This window comes from Macadamia integrifolia, chromosome 2 (assembly GCF_013358625.1).
Source record: "Macadamia integrifolia cultivar HAES 741 chromosome 2, SCU_Mint_v3, whole genome shotgun sequence".
NCBI classification, from domain to species: Eukaryota; Viridiplantae; Streptophyta; class Magnoliopsida; order Proteales; family Proteaceae; genus Macadamia; species Macadamia integrifolia.
The window spans coordinates 37,785,404-37,801,924 of NC_056558.1; the positions used below are offsets into that span (position 1 = coordinate 37,785,404).

At 38.7% G+C, this 16,521-nt stretch overlaps 1 protein-coding gene across 2 annotated transcripts; it reads right to left on the minus strand.

The window, feature by feature from the left end:
• On the minus strand, positions 1–3,456 carry LOC122072273 (protein IQ-domain 26-like). Of its 2 annotated transcripts, none has more exons than XM_042636858.1 (4): positions 2,948–3,456; positions 1,864–2,322; positions 1,040–1,249; positions 1–956 (listed from the first exon to the last, which is right to left on the minus strand). In XM_042636858.1, exons 2-4 carry the CDS (start codon positions 2,272–2,274, stop codon positions 273–275), a joined length of 1,305 nt encoding a protein of 434 aa, XP_042492792.1. In that variant the 5' UTR covers positions 2,275–2,322; positions 2,948–3,456; the 3' UTR covers positions 1–272. The 2 variants fall into 2 exon arrangements, with proteins under 2 accessions (XP_042492792.1, XP_042492793.1); XM_042636859.1 differs by lacking the exon at positions 2,948–3,456 and adding an exon at positions 2,760–2,897.
• Between the last annotated feature and the right edge of the window lie 13,065 nt (positions 3,457–16,521).

Below are 16,521 nucleotides of genomic sequence, written 5' to 3' on the forward strand. Positions count from 1 at the left end.
TTGCAGTAATGAACAAAGCACAATGGCAATATTGTACTGATTCTTCATTTGATTTCCATTGAACATTTGCAGATTAAAGAAAGAAAGAAAAAAAAAAACATTGATTTCATCTCAGAAATCACAACTTAATCCTCACAAATTCACAATTGGATAAGATCTTGTTTGTGAATGATTTTAATTTCCACTTTACAAGAACACATTTTTGTGTTCTACCTGTTCTACTGGATGGGTTTGAACCAGAGCAGAGCACAGGAAGCTCCGGCAACTCTTCTCTACCATCTTCTCTCTAAGTAGTCCCTCTCTGAATCTCTTACAAGATCAACAGACTTGTCCAGCCTACCCATTACTGCATTCTTAAAATGGAAGGCATCTTGAACTTGAGAAGAGGATCTCTGCATCCGAACCCCACTTAAACTGGCCCTTGACTCCACCATTTCATTCAGAGATAGCTTCTTCTTTGGACCTGGCTCTGGCCTCTGCTTTGGGGCACTGTAGGATCTCACTTTGGCCCTGAATGACTGTGTGTTTGCCATGTAATTGGGGAAATTAGAGTAATTCCTGAAGAAGCTCTCTGCGCATACACTCTTGGCCGGCGTCACCGGTGCATTTGATCCTCCTGAATTTGCAAATCGAGGAGTGCTATGTGCTGTGGAAAACCTGCATTCGTCTCCTGTCAAGACCCAATCGAAATCTGGGTAGTTTCGGCCCTCTGGTATTGAGAGACGACCTGGAATTTGACATGGCAGAGGAGATGATATCGTTTGGTAAGGAGGGTCTTCACCAGAATCCCACATTGATGTGTTAGTTCTACGGGATCTTGATCTTGGCCTGCAAGTATCCATTTCCACAATCTTTGGGCTCTCATCCAAATTGTTAATAGCGTTCTCCAGAGATGCCGATAGCCTCCTACTGTGGATTGATGCCGTGTGCTCGCTTCTTGTTTCATCAAATCTTTCCTGAAAGTTTTAAATTGTCCCCAAATTTAATTGTGAAACCCAACAACCTAATGGATTTTAAATGTTAAAAGTTTGAAACTTACAATGGATTTACGAGGTCGGAGCTCTGGTTGAAACCTGTGGTGATCTTTGTTGTGAAGACTACGAGCTCTCTGTGAGCGAACAGTGGCTTGGGCTCTTATAAGAGCTTGCATACTATGAAGAGTTGCAGCTGCTTGCTTGCGTACAAGGAAACCTCTAACATGGGCTTGTAACTTCACCAGCCCTTTCAAAGCTCGACGAGCCTTCTTGGCCTGCAACAGAAACCACCATATTCATGGCAAGCTACTGGAAACAGAACAAATTAAGTGACAAATCACCCATGAACCCTCGAGAAAATCAGGATTTCAAACAAAATAAGAAGCGAAATCAGATAAATTCAAGGATACTGACATAGTGAAGAGCCCAAATTAATTACTGAATTACAAAACAATCACCATTCTCATACCCAAAATGAAATTTAAGAACACAGAAAGAAATACAAGAATTGAGTAGCAGAAGAATTTAAATTCGCCTATGGTGCGAAAAATACTAACCGACAGGCCAGAACAATCAGTTTTTCATGTTCTTCCGAAACTTTGATGCAAAAATCTGAACATGGGGCGGCGGAGAAAAAATGAATATTGAACAGAGTGAGGACTGTTCATCATTAATTTTTTTAAAAGAAGATACAGAGAGAGATTTATTAAATAAACGAACTCAACTGCCTCAAGTTCTAGTCCATTAAAGGAGAAGAAATCAAAAACCCACTACTGTTCATCTTTAATTTTTTTCCAAGAAGAAAACAGAGCGAAATTTATTTAATAAACGAACTCAACTGCCTCAAGTTCTAGTCCATTAAAGGCGAAGAAATCAAAAACCTACTTACCAAATATCCCCTGAAGACAGTTTGAATCTTCACTGCAGCCCACCTCTCCCGTCCACCACCAAACATCGTCCCTCTACCATGGCTAGTAAGTCTCACCACGGCGACCGCAGCTTGTGCAGCGGCAACGGCAGCATCAGCTGCTGCAGCCGTGGCCGCAGCCACAGCAATTGCGTGCTTGTTCTGTTCTCTCTCATTTTCGTTGTAATATGACCTCAGCCAAGCAGCTTCCGCTGCAGGTATGTTCGCCGGAATACTTGCTGGGATCTGACCGGTCACACTAGAATCCCTCCCCGACTTTCCAAAACTCCATCTTTTCTTATCTTTGTGGTCACCGTTGTTAGAGTTCTCCCTTTGTTCCTTCTCTTTCTTCATCCCCAACAGGTTCCTGAACCATCTCGTCGCTCTACCCATTTTCCAAATTGAAGTTTGAAGAGGGCTTCGACGAGCACTTCCTAGTTCCTACAGAGAGCAAAGAAGATAACTCGATAAGGGGATAAAATGAGAAAACCAAAATCGAGGTTTCAGAGAAAAACTGTTTTAATGCGAATAAGGTATAAGGAGCTTTCTATGTTGTAATGGGGAACTGAGTAAACTGACAATTTGAACTTCAAAGAGTAGAAGAAAAATTAAATTAAATCCAGAAAAAAAAAAAAACCTTAAAATATAAAGATTAGATGTAAAAGGGAAAAAAAAAAAGAAGAATATGGGAACCTGTCGGTTGTCACCACTCACCACCTCGTGAAGAACTTACATTAGAAGACAAATGGATGTCATAAAAAGTTGCAGAGATATGCAAAATAAAAAGCTCAGAACACAAATTAAACAGATGTACATTGCAGAAGAAACCCATTAAAAAATAGACAGATAATTACAGGGAGAAAGAAAGACCAACCCACCTTCTCAAATTCAAAAATAACTCGAAAGTTTCACCATCCTCCAATGAGAAACTAAGGATTAAGGAAAGCCTCTCTCTCTCTCTCTCTCTCTCACACACACACACACACACACATAAATAGTATTACCTTCTGCCAAACTTTTTAAATCTAACTTTCTGGAGCAATGTGTCCTAAGAAAAGAAAGATACCTCAACTTTCTCAGCCTCTGACACTCTCGTGAATCTCTTCAGTTTTTTATGCTTCCCTTATTCTATTCTCTCAACTGATCTTTCTCTCTCACAGTCTTTCTTGCTTTAGCAGCCCCACATAAAAACCATAAAGGTTAGAATAAAATTACCCTTCTATCCAACTTTTTTTTTCCTCCTTCGCTGGATCAGACAGAGAGAACAAGTAGAGAAATCAGTTTCAGTTTCAAATTGTGAAGATCTCTGTAACTCTGTCTGCCCTTCTCTGCATCGCCATTAAAGACCAACCACAAATAGAGATTTTGCTTCTACACTGTGGGGCAAATGATTTTCCAAAGCCTGCAACTTCTTTCTCCCCTTTTAGAATTAGGAAAGATCTTTTGGGTTTTTTTTCCAGTATCTTTCTGCTCTTCCAGAGATCTTTGAACTGTACTTTATGATTGGTTTCATAATACTTCCTCTCTCCCTCTCCCTCTCCCTCTCCCTCTTCTTTCTCTTCCCTGTATTATCTTTCTGTGTAAGAAAATCTGAATGGGATAGCGACGACTCTAGTAAGGTTATAGAGATTGGTGATGGAGAAATTTTGTGTACTTAAATTACAGAAACAGAGCTCCCAAATGCCAGAAAGACCAATTCAAAATTGACGAATTTGAATCCACATGAGGGTAATAGTGTAATTTCAAGGATGGATAATCCGCAGCTGTCTTTTTTTAACGTTACTGTCTGCCAAAATTCAAAAAAGCCAAGCTACTAAAGTGGGTCCCTTTAGATTGGGTGTCACAACTGGATTGCTGCTGAGATGAGTGGAATTCCAATCCAACGGTGATGAGAGTAGAGGTTGTAGGTGAGAGAAATACCCTTCGGATCGCCATGGTTTAACTTTAATCCATCCACCTAGGTTTTAATTCTGTGTACGTCATCAAAGTTGACGATGATACTGTGGTAAATTTCCCACTGTAAAATCCTAACAAAATGATTTCACAAATCACGATACGATGGGGATTGGGGATGGATGATGTATACCATCCAGCTAAGGTGATATAGTACATTCTATCTATCTCTGTCCACTGGTCCCCGCTGGGCCCACATCATAGTTCTGGGAATCAGGAATCCTAATTTGAGATACCAATCGGACAGTTTGGATGTAGTCAGATACTGTGGACAACATGGAATGATAGATGGGTTGACGGTGACGCCAGAGTGGAACTGTGGAAGTTTGAAAGTTGAAACTCCCACCGGTGCGAACGGAAGAATGGTATATCATAATGCACAAATGCTATAGAGTATAGGTAGACCGTGTGCACTATCACCATGTGTGGAAATCATCATTGTTTTGGAATCTTTCAGGTGGAGTGACGGATTGGAGTTTTGGGGTGGAAGGTGGAAACCCACACCATAGATTAGGTATCGGTAAGAATCAGATCAAATTGGTGCGTATCAATCATTTTTACTTTTTTCTTTCTATTAACCAAGGTGTTTCAGTTGACGTGCACCTCGACTATTTCTTACCGTCATGGTCTCTACTTAAATCGTAAATGCACATATGGAGAATCAAACCTAGGATTGTGTGCATGTCCACACAATCCCCAATTCGCTCTAACCATTTAGGCAACCCACGGATGGATAATCATTTTTGCTCTTACTTTCTGAAAATAAAAATATATATTATTTTTATTGTTTTACCCCTAAAATGACACGGATCTTTTTGACCTCTTTTTTTCTTTTGGACACGCAAAGGGTGTCAATAGGTTTGGTTTAGTTTTAGTTTGGTTTGAGATACAATATATGTACAAACTAAATTGAAATTGTATAATTTTCATAATCTCAAAACAAGGATCGAATTTTTTCAAAAACAAATTGAAACTATTTCCTACATCGTGATTGGTGTGTGTCATGAGAGATTTCTCCACACAATTGGAATAGGAAAACTTTGCCCATAACGTAAAATAATAATTATTAAGGGAAAAGAAAACTCTTCTTATCACATGAACACCTACATTAAGGCAGGGGCCAATGCACATGGGCATCAGAAAGGATGAATTATTTTGAGTGTTGCAGCCATAAAGCGTCATTTCACCTATCAGGGCACGCAATCAAGAAGCAATCTTTTCCCTAATTATTGTTAAGATCTCACTTAAGTACCTAACACAAGGTAACTTTGTGTGCTATTTCTCCAACTTTCTCCAAATGTCAAGAACCGCCAGCAGCCTAGTACAAGTGTACAACACAAACAGAAATCAAAGATAAATCTCTCCACAATTAATTGCAATTTCGCCGTGGGGACATCTGATTTGGATGTTCCCAAATTTTACCCCATATTTGCTATGTACAAATTTTCATGGCCCATTCCAACTGTTAAACTCATTATGTGTTGATCTTTTTAGCATCTTTCCGTGGCTTTAGTTTCCCTCTTTGCAGGTGCGCTTTTTTGGCAACATCTGGACAGTGTCACTAGAGGGTTTTTTTTTTTTTTTTTCTACCTGTTATTATATCCTGTGGAATGTTGTTGGTCAATGGTTAATCTATTAGTTACATTGATTCTTTAAGTCGTTGTCACCATTAGGTTAAGCTAATGTTTATTATTATTAGAGATTAACATAGTTAATAAATGCATAAATTTTTGTTCTAAAAATGTGTCGTTTTTTTAGTATAAATCATTGGTCAAGTTCCGAAAATGTAACCTTATTTTTTGTCCTATGAAGGTAAAATATTTTTTTTAAGGGAGAGGGTTCCGTGAAAAGCAGAAGGTAGTGTGGCTAATGTAGTTTTCACAATGCATATTTGAAAACAGTTAGGTTTCCCTCAGCGATTGTGAACAAATGGATATTTAAAGTAAATATAATTTTTATTTTAATTAAATCCATATTTGCATTCGTATAGGTAACTAGTCTTTCTATATTTTGTCCAAAATATGACTCCTCTCAATCTCTCACCTACGTACATTGCATCAACTTAGGAGCATTAGCCGATTTGGTACATCAATACATGTTCTAATGCTCATTTCAGTCTTGTCCAACTTTGCTAACTCCCCCTTCTCAACCCATATCTTGTTCGTTCTGGAAACACGTCTTTCTATTCCATCTTTTCCCGATTCTCCTTTAACAGATTCTCTCTCTCTCATATAGGATTCCTCTCCATAAAGCCCAAGGACTAGAGAGTGATCCCATGATTGGGGTGATCGCAAGACGGGAGCCCAAGTCCTTCCAATCATGAGCTCACTCTCTGATCCCTAGGCTTTATCTCTCTCTCTCTCTCTCTCTCTCTCTCTCTCTCTGTCTCTCTCTCTCTCTCTCTCTGTTGTTGGTGTATGATGTCTTGTATTCCATCGCAGTTTAATCCAGGGAGTACTAGTGCAGCACCTAAACAGGCATGACGGCGGTCCCGCTAACCGGTTAGCGAGCCATGGGGGTTGCAAGGGGGGCAGGAGGCCCCCCTGCATAGCAGGGGGTGTAGGGGGGCGCAGCCCCCTGCTCGAATTTTTTATTTGAGGGCAATTGTAGTTTAATCCGGATTAGGGTTTTTTCGCTATATATTTGTAGCAAGGGTTTCTTTCTCTGTAATGCAAGCAATACTGAGAGGTGTGAGGACGAGCGATGTAACCCTATTCTCCATTGATAGTGAAGCAGGATCTCATCTTACCGGGGACGTAGGCAACCTTGCCGAGCCTCGTAAAATCCATGTGCATTGTTTGTTTGTTTTTTTCCATTATCTTCTGCATCGTTTTAGGGTTGCGTTTCTACATGTGTGTGGTATGCTCGCATGGTCATGCTGGTGTTGCTTCTTTGCTTTTGATCGAGAGAACATTTATGGGATCTACTATGCTCGTTCTAAGCAGTCTCTCAATGTTAATAGTCTTTTTTTTTTTTGGTTAATAAAATGATCATATATTACACGTCTGCCGGTTGTAAAAAAAATCAACAGTAAACCAGGGATTAGAATTGACTAAACTATCCTATCCGTAATAGATTGGCCTCCTCCAAAGGGAAATGTTAATTGTCATCCTGTGGTAATAGTGTGACGGTGACCGATGAATATTGAATGGGTTTCGTTAAGTGGCCCATCAATTAAAAATGTTAAATGGTGGAGACGACTGAGTTGATGGTTAATATTCATCACTAGTCGGTGATGGTTGTTGCATTATATCAAGAGGAAAGGAGGAGAAGCTAGACCGGAACCATAATAGGACTTTGAGTATTAATTAGGGTCTAGAATTGTGAGGTTAGAGGATGATGATTGGTCTTATTAGATCAAATAATCCACTATATGAGAAATACTCTCTGATATGTAGTAATTAAAAACGTGTGTTGTTATCAATTTTTTTTTTTACGAAAGAAATAACTTATATTAAAGAGGCACCAAAAGATAAAGAACAAGGCATAGAGATGCAAGCCAAGTCAGCAATAAAGAAAGGAGATAAAAAGTCGGGAGGATTGTCATCCCAAAAGTGAGAAACACGACTATGAGTTCCAAAATTAGCAAGCGAGTCTACAACAATGTTCCCTTGCCGAAAGGTAAAGATGTGTTGTTATCATCAAATCAAAGAAATGGGAATGGTTGGATCGATTTGGTGCATAATGGCTGCATTACTCTTCATATACCAATGTAAATATGGATTTAATTAAAATAGAAAATTGTATTTACTTTAAACACCCAGCTGTCCCCAATCGTTGAATGTAATCCGACGGTTATCAAACATGCAGTGTGCAGATTACACTAGTCATGTTGCATTTTACAATTCTTTTTTCCCTCTTTCAATAAGGATAAACCCTGTCATTTCGCATTAAATTACATTAAATAACTTTCAATGTTTTGAAGATTTTTTTTTCTCTCCATTAAAGAATTTTTAGAAATAATATACCAAGGGATTAAAAAAAAATTCAACTTTTTAGTTCACCACTTTGTTGACAAGTTTTGAAAGACAACAATCATCACTAACATAAACAAAGAAGGACACATCTGTGGGTTGCTTAGACGGTTAGGGTGAATTGGGGATTATGTGAATAGTTGCGCAGTCTCAAGTTAGATTTCCCATCTATGCATTTGCGACTTAAGTGGAGACCTTGACGGTGGATTGCTGTGCTAATCTCCCCGAGGATTAGTGGCCCTTGATTGAGCTTCAATAATGCTACTTCTGGCCTTGCCCATTTAGTGCAAGCTCTAATCATACAAACTACAAAGGGATGATGCATGGGCCAAAAAAAGAAAGGTTCAATAATTGTCCTTCTACTACAATAAATGTCTGATTTAAATTGCAAAATGGACTACATCAAGTGTGCTAATTTTGATGAAATTAAAGTATAAAAAAAATGCTTTAAGACATAATTAGGTATTTCGTAGAAGAGAAAATACATTGTTTTCTTTAGCAATCATATGTAGGGCCTTATATAAATATATATATATATATATATATATATACTATAATATTGAAAATGCCAAAAATGTCAGCCTAGTTTGGAGTTTTTTTTTTTTTGCTTAAAGCAATTAAGCCCATATCATGGAAGCCTTTTTATTGCGTGGATCCATTGGGCCTAAAAAGAAGTCACATTTTTTACCAAAAAGTAGATTAAGTCGACCGTGGATGGTAGACTAGCACCCTCTCTCTCTCTCTCTCAAATAAAATGACTCTGGCCCATGGACGGAACCATTTCTTCACTCCTCGTCGGTTCTCTCTTCTACCTCTTGGTCAGAGAATCCTCCCTATACAATTATATATAAAAAATGAAAATCATTGTCAGGGGCGGGTGACAAAATTGGGTGTCTACACCTACAAAAGAACAATGTCTGCCATTGAAAAAAGCTAACTCCAAGGAGCAGGTTTTCATACATGAAATTGATCCTTAATGATGAGAAACTAACAAGAAACTGTGGAGAGTATCTTCCGAAGACTTTCGCTGTCTTAGTCAGAACTGAAAATGATGAAGACGTCAATCCTTATGATCGAGGCACAATTGAGCATGACCTCATCAGGAAAAACATTGAGATGGAGGATTTGCAACCAGCCCCACCCAAGATGGAAGAAACATTGGCTGAAGTTCAAGATCCTTTGAAGGAAATTAACTTCGGAACCAAATAAAAGAAGAGACATATATTTATAAGCGGTTATCTTAGACCAAGCTTCAGCGTAAAACTTGTATAAATACATAACATATAAGAAAAATCATTGTAATGTTAGACTCAACCATTAATTAATAAACCCAAAATAGCTTGAAAATAGAGTATTACTAGTAGTTAATAGGAAGATGTGGAGTGGAATTTTAGTGAGAATTAGAATAAAAATAAGGAGATTAAGAGAACATTCATGGAATAAAGAGCATTCATCAACCAAGATATGACCCTAGGATTTAACCATGAAGGGCACAAAAAGCTCCATCAAATTGTCAGCCAGCAAACCCAACAATTATCATTCATTAATCTCAAAACCAATCTCTATTACAACAGAATACTTAATCTTATTTATAGATCATACTCTATATATTGTAGAAAACCAATCTCCTTACCTATCTTGGGGTGTGCCTCAAAGGTGATGGTGACTATAAATTGGTGGTGCACTTTCAATTGACTGAGAGCCAATTAATGATCCAGAATTTTGAAGAACTGGAAGCTATTTGATTAATTTCATTCCTAGTCAGGTTTTTTTTTTCAACAAAGTCAGTATCTTTGTTTCATCTCGTCAAATCCAACAAATGGACAAAAAGAATTTTTGGAGTTCTCTAAGGCAGCGTTTGATAACGTTTCTACTGTTTCTGTGTCTAGAAACAGTAGAAATGGCTTTTCAAGTTTTCGGAAACAAAAACGAATTTTTTGGTGTTTGATAAACCTATTTCTTGAAACGTTTTTTGTAGACATAATGCTACTAAAAAACCCAATAGTATCATCAGATGCCCAAAAGGGAGAGAGACTTCAGTTGCCTCTTTTTAGGTTTAAATAGTTGAGAGATTTATCGGGCACAACAATCTTTCTTTTCTCTCAAATTCATTTTGGGAAACGATTAAACAAGTCCGACTTGTTTCATCAATGTCGTTTCTAGAATTGTAAATAAGCATAAATTTTGATTTATATTTCTAGAAACTGGTGAAACAGAAGAACTTTATTAAACGTTTTTTAGGTTGTTTCTCTGTTTCTGGGAATAAGAAAACGTAGAAATAGCTAAAACGGAACGTTGTCAAACGGTGCCTAATTGGTGGACAATATTTCATTTATATTGGCAATGGGGTTAGGATAGGGATTCTATAGACTGATTCCATGGCCGATTCCAATCAATCAAACCAACTAGGATCATGACTCCATGTTTTTAAACACTGGGTCAGGACTTAGGACCTACAGAGGGAGAGCGGAGAACAAGAAGATTATATATTTGAGGTGAGAATTCTATTTGCAAGTAACGTGGCTTTTATTTATTTTTTTCTTTTTCTATAAAAGGAAGCAGCAAGTAGGAATTGGATTGTTTTTCTGTTGGAGAAGTGCTTGATTCATGATACATTTTGTGAGAGATACAACTATAGTGGTGTCAAATGTTATTGCACGTTTCTGCTTGGCGTAGACCTGTAGAATACAAAATAGAAGCTGGCCCGGAAAGAGCTCCGGGACCAAGCTCTGATGCCAAAGTTAGTCTCCATAATACTATAATGTAGGGTGTATTGAGCGCTTACGTCTTCTCCATATCCGAGTCTTCCTTATATAGGTAGCAAGGGTCTTTCTCATTGGTCAAGAGGTTCCGTTGTGTAGACGCATGTCCTTACCTTATTGGAGAGATCTTCTTCCGTCGTGGTTGAGCTAGTTGAGATCATAACATTTAACTTGACCTGAGTTACTTATTGCAACCGTTAACAAGAAGATTATATATTTGAGGTGAGAATTCTATTTGCAAGTAACGTGGCTTTTATTTAATTTTTATTTTTCTTTTTCTATCAAAGGAAGCAGCAAGTAGGGATTGGATTGTTTTTCTGATGGATAAGTGCTTGATTCATGTTACATTTTGTGAGAGACACAACTGTAGTGGTGTTAAATATGAACAATTCAATATCTCATCTCGATTTTGAGTGTTCAGGTGGGTATACCTCTAGAAAATATGACCAATTCAACGTCTCATCACATTTTGGGGTGTTCATGTGGGTAACCTTTGGACTGTTTATACTAAATTAAAATTGAAAGGTCAAATGAATGAAGAATTGTTTTTACAAAGTCATATGCAATCTCAGTCAATGAAGTTTTAAATCCACAATTCATGCCTATCAATTTCTTTAGTTCTAAACCAAATAAGGGCTAAGGGGTCTGTCTTTACCCTCGAGTCTGTTAGTGGGCACATATTGGTTTCAGGTGAAGTTCCTTATAGTAGCAAATTATAAGCATAAGATATGTGATGACATTGATGGTCATGATAGGTTCAATTCCCTACCAAAGGATGAACTGTTATAAAATGGTCTATTAGGGCTTTGGTGGAGGGCTTCCCAATTCTTTCAAGGGAGTATAACCCTCACTTGTGTTTCTGTTACATACTGTGAAAGTGGGAGATATGGCAAAAGATCTTCTATTGATTAAGCTCGTGTTAGTTCAATTGTGTTATTTTAGATGTTGTAATATGGCAATCTTACCCCAGCTTTACTGTATCCCCTGTGAAAAAGGAAAAAAAAAATGCAGAAGATATGTTCTTCAATCTTGGTGGCTAATAAGAATGTCTAAGATCTCGTCTGTTTACTATATTACTACTCTCGTAGAACTTGACTGTTTTCCTAGGAAATGATAAACTAGAAAATGATGCATTAATACTTTCAACTGGAAGATCATAATCCAACAGACATCCTTATTGAAACACCTTCACTTTCAGGTCCATCATGAAGTTTCAATCCAAAACAGAGGTTGAATAGAAAAATAAAAATTCACTTCTACCAGGTAATCAACTTAGGAACAAAAGATAATGAAAAAAAAAAAAAATGAAAGGAGGCAATGCTTACTTGTAAATGGAAATAAAAACCACTTCTTTTTCAACCAAGATATTTGTAGTGCCCTATTCTGCTGAGTTGCTGAAGACTAAACGACTAGTATGAAACGGAAGATATGAAGAGAGACGGATATGTCTACAAAGAGAGCAAGAGATGGGGAGAAAGAGAACCTGAGAAGTTAAAAAAAAATCTATAGCGAGAGAGACACAGGATCTTTTAGAAAGAGAGCAAGAGATGGAGAGATGGAGAGATGGAGAGAAAGAGAACCTGAGAAGTTAAAAAAAATTCTATAGCAAGAGAGACACGGGATCTTCTAGAAAGAGAGCAAGAGATGGAGAGAGAGAAAATTGAGGTTGTTCAAGAAAAATTCTGGAGAGAGTGAGAGAGAAATTAATTGTTATCCTACTCTCCCTGATTCTTCGGAAGGGAAGAAGCTAGAATGGTTTATGTATGAATCGAGGCTGTCATTCACACATGTTGTGACCATCACAGCAAGTTAACGATAAGAATGACCATGATCTCTTCACCATAAAAATTGGGAACCGATTAAATATAGAAAATTATTTGATGGTTTAGATTAACCTAATATTAAATGGACCGTTAACATCAAAAGACAATGAAAATAAGATTACAATATATACGTCCTGCTACCACTCGCCTTATATATCTATACATGTCGATCACATATTAGAAACTTGGAAACACCCTCTTTTGTGACAATGTACGTGGTTACATGTAGAGAAATTGCATACAATATATTATATTGAATCTATACTCTAATGGAATAGGATGAGCTTAATTAATTAAAAACTTTTAAAGTGGGTGTATACCTTCCCTCTCGCAGGTCACAATATCAGAGTTATTGCTCACAGTATCAACGTAAGTGGAGTGAGAGCTACTTTTCTTCCAGGAGTAACGCAGATCGCCTTCTAACCGATTTATCCTTATGAGACTGTTAGGGCTCTCTTCGCCTTCTACCCGATTTATCCTTAAGAGTCTGTGATCAGGGCTCTCGTTTTTCCTCCCTTCTCTCTTCCTCCTCCATTCCAACTTTCTCAACCAGTGCTTTGTCAACATAACCATGAGCCCTAGAAAGATGCACATCACGCAGCCTCCCCCAGTCGACTGAACAGCCACTAGAACCCACTTGGTTCCCTTTCCACTTGGCGTGACCACCCACGTTGCTGCTATGTAGGCCACTGCCATGAACGACACTGAAACCCAAATCACCTTGTGCGTAGCTGCCACAAGTTTCATCATCTTTTTTCGCTTGAAGGGAATGACACTCACCAGAACGATCACTATTCCCAGCAAAGAGAAAAATGCTACATTGTTGCAGAACATGAAGACCTTGAAAGTGATCTTTCTGGCAGAGGCGATATGCAAGAATCAAGATGGTGTTGCCGTCTGTTAAGGATCCATGCACTGTCACACACCCTAGCATCTCTCAACCCACTTGTATCAAACTCATGTGCACTTAGTTATTCTGTTATGATTCATTTCTTGCCAGATGTAATACCTATATATATATATATATATATATATGTAATCATCCTTTATTAATAAATCACTGAGATATTACAAACTTCACATGGTATCAGTCGGTTATATGCTCTAACGAGCTTGAGTTCTTGCTAATGGCATCGTCTTCTCCAGATGGTTCTGTTACTGATCCTGGCTCCTCTTCGTCTCTCGTCTCCATCAATGTGTCTCCACATCTGCCGCTGAAGCTTGGTTCCTCAAACTTTCTACTTTGGCGTGTTCAATTCTTGCCACTCCTTCGTGGTCACAACCTTCTCGGATATGTGAATGGCACATTTCCTAAACCTTTGGTGGTTGAATCTAATCCATCTTCTCCGCGGCTGCTACACTTTGGGAGCGGCAAGATTAGATTGTCTTGAGTTGGATAATTTCGTCGTTGTCAGAATCTGCAATATCTCATGTTGTTAGCGCTGAGACATCCTACGATGCCTGGTTTGCTCTTTCAAGAATCTATGCTCCGTCTTCAAGAACTCGAGTAATGGATCTTAAAGATCAACTCTCTCGCACTCAGAGAGGCTTTGGATCTGTCACTGAGTATCTTTTATCAGTTCGATCACTTGCCGATACACTTGCGGCCATCGATCAAACCAATCAGTGATGAGGATCTTGTTCTGGCCACCTTACGAGGTCTTGGTCCAGATTACAGGGATTTTGCGACTACCATTCATCTTCGTTCTGAACCAGTAACATTCGTTCAGCTTACTGGTCTTCTTCAGAGTCATGAGAGTTTTCATCACTCAACTACTCCTAAAGTCGCCTCTACCATTTCAACTGCAAATGCTGCCACTGGACCGATGTCCTCCCAGTGTTCTCGTGCACACTATCAAAATTTCAGATCTGGCCGCTCTCGTCAACGTCGCTACAATGGTTCCAGAGGATCATATCAGAATTCTGCCTCTGACTATTCCCGAGGTTACCGTGGTGATTCTTCTCAATCTCATGGTTCATCTCGCAACTGGCAATCTCCGGTGACAAGTCTTCTTCTCAGTCACCTTCATTTACAAATCAACCACGTCAATGTTGCGAAATCTGTGACACTACTGGACATGTTGCTACTCATTGTCCCCAAAGGTTTAATCATGCCTTCTTAGGTATGTCTACCTTTCCATCTTCTTCCTCTGTTTTTGGTCATCTCTCCGTTTCTACCTGGTTATTAGACTCTGGCTCTAACAATCACCTCACTGCAGATATTTCAAATCTACCCTTGAAGGCTACTTATACTGGTCCTGACCAAATCATTGTAGGTAATGATCAAGCTCTTCCAATTACACACATTGGCTCCTCTAAATTTCATTCTTCCAACTGTAGTTTTGAACTCTCTAATATCTTATGTGTTCCAAGCATTCATAAAAATCTTCTTTCTGTTAATCGTTTTGCTTCATAAAACAGAGTTTGTTTTGAATTTCATCTTCCTACTACTACAATAAAGATTGTAATCTGTAATGCTTGCAACTAGTCCAAGAGTCATCTGTTTCCTTTACTTCCCTCCCCTAGTATCAGCTCTGCTCCTCTTGAGCTAATTCATTGTGATCTATGGGGGGGCAGCTCCATCTATTTCTATTGATGGATTCCGTTACTATGTACTCTTTGTTGATGATTTTAGCAAATAGTTGGCTTTATCCAATTTCTGTTAAATCTGATGTCTCTTCCATCTTTACCACATTTAAGACATATGTTGAAAATTAATTTTCCACCAAAATAAAGTGCCTATAAACTGATGGAGGAGGAGAATTTCAGAAATTGTTTCCAATGCTCCACTTACATGGTATTTCTTTGCGTGTGTCGTGCCCTCACACTCAATATCAGGACAGTTAGCGTCCCACTCGAACTCAACCTCTAGAGTCATACTCACACTCAACAACCACTCCTACATTGTAGGCATTTTCAGTGAGCACAAACTCTAGAGACTACTTGCAGTCCAAGACTACCTCATGAGACAGCAGAGTTGGAATAGGACTCTCACATGTGATAATAGGCTTTCTGTCCATTACTCATATATGTTAACAGAGTCCTACCCCATTACTATTAGAGTTTGAGTCTCCCACATGTGATCATAGAGTTTGTCTATAACTCAATAACTGTAATCTCTATATAAGAGCACCATCAAGCTCCAAATGGAGTTGTTGAGAGAAAGCACCGTCATGTTACTGAGACGGGTCTTGCTCTCATGTTTCAAGCTCACATCCCTGTTCAGTACTGGACTTGTGCCTTTCTTGCAGCCACATATCTCATCTATAGGACGCTTTCATCACTCATTGGGAATATTAGTCCTTTGCAAAGGCTATTTCAAACTTCTCCTGATTACCTTTTCTTAAAAACCTTTGGATGCCTCTGTTACCCATGGTTGAGGCATTCTGCTCGTAACAAGCTGCAGACTCGCTCAACTCCTTTTGTGTTCTTGTGTCAATATCCTTGCATTGTCACACACCCTAGCATCTCTCAACCCACTTATATCAAACCCTTGTGCACTTAGTTATTCTATTATGATTCATTTCTTGCCATATGTAATACCTATATATATGTAATCATCCTTTATTAATAAATCACTGAGATATTACAAACTTCACGTCTTTTCCAGGCATATGCAGGAGGTTGGTGATGTCTAGGTTATTTACCAGGTACCTGACAGCTTCATACTAGTTGTTCTTGATGGCAATATGTAGAACTGTCTCAACTTGTTCGGTTACCATCTCGACAGAATCAAGGCTTATGGAGAGGATCTGGTTGAGGATGTTGACTGTTCCTTTGATTGCCGCAGATTGAAGTAGTGGCTTACCTGTTGGTGTATGATGTCTTGTATTCCGTCACAGTTTAATCCAGGGAGTACTGGTGCAGCACCTAGACAGCCAGGACGGCGGTCCCGCTGCATGCAGGGGGTGTAGGGGGGCGCAGTCCCCCACTCGAATTTTTTATTTGAGGGCAATTGTAGTTTAATCTGGATTAGAGTGGCAATTGTAGTTTAATCCGGATTAGGGTTTTTTCTCGCTATATATTTGTAGCGAGGGTTTCTTTCTCTGTAATGCAAGCAATACTGAGAGGTGTGAGGACGAGCGTTGTAACCCTATTCTCCATTGATAGTGAAGCAGGATCTCATCT

Coding starts and splice junctions, on each gene's coding strand:
- LOC122072273 (XM_042636858.1), bottom strand. CDS start 2,274: ATGGGTAGAGCGACGAGATGGTTCAGGAACCTGTTGGGGATGAAGAAA. Junction 1,250..1,863: donor CTGTCTTCAGGGGATATTTG/GTAAGTAGGTTT, acceptor TTTCTGTTGCAG/GCCAAGAAGGCTCGTCGAGC. Junction 957..1,039: donor TCCGACCTCGTAAATCCATT/GTAAGTTTCAAA, acceptor TAAAACTTTCAG/GAAAGATTTGATGAAACAAG.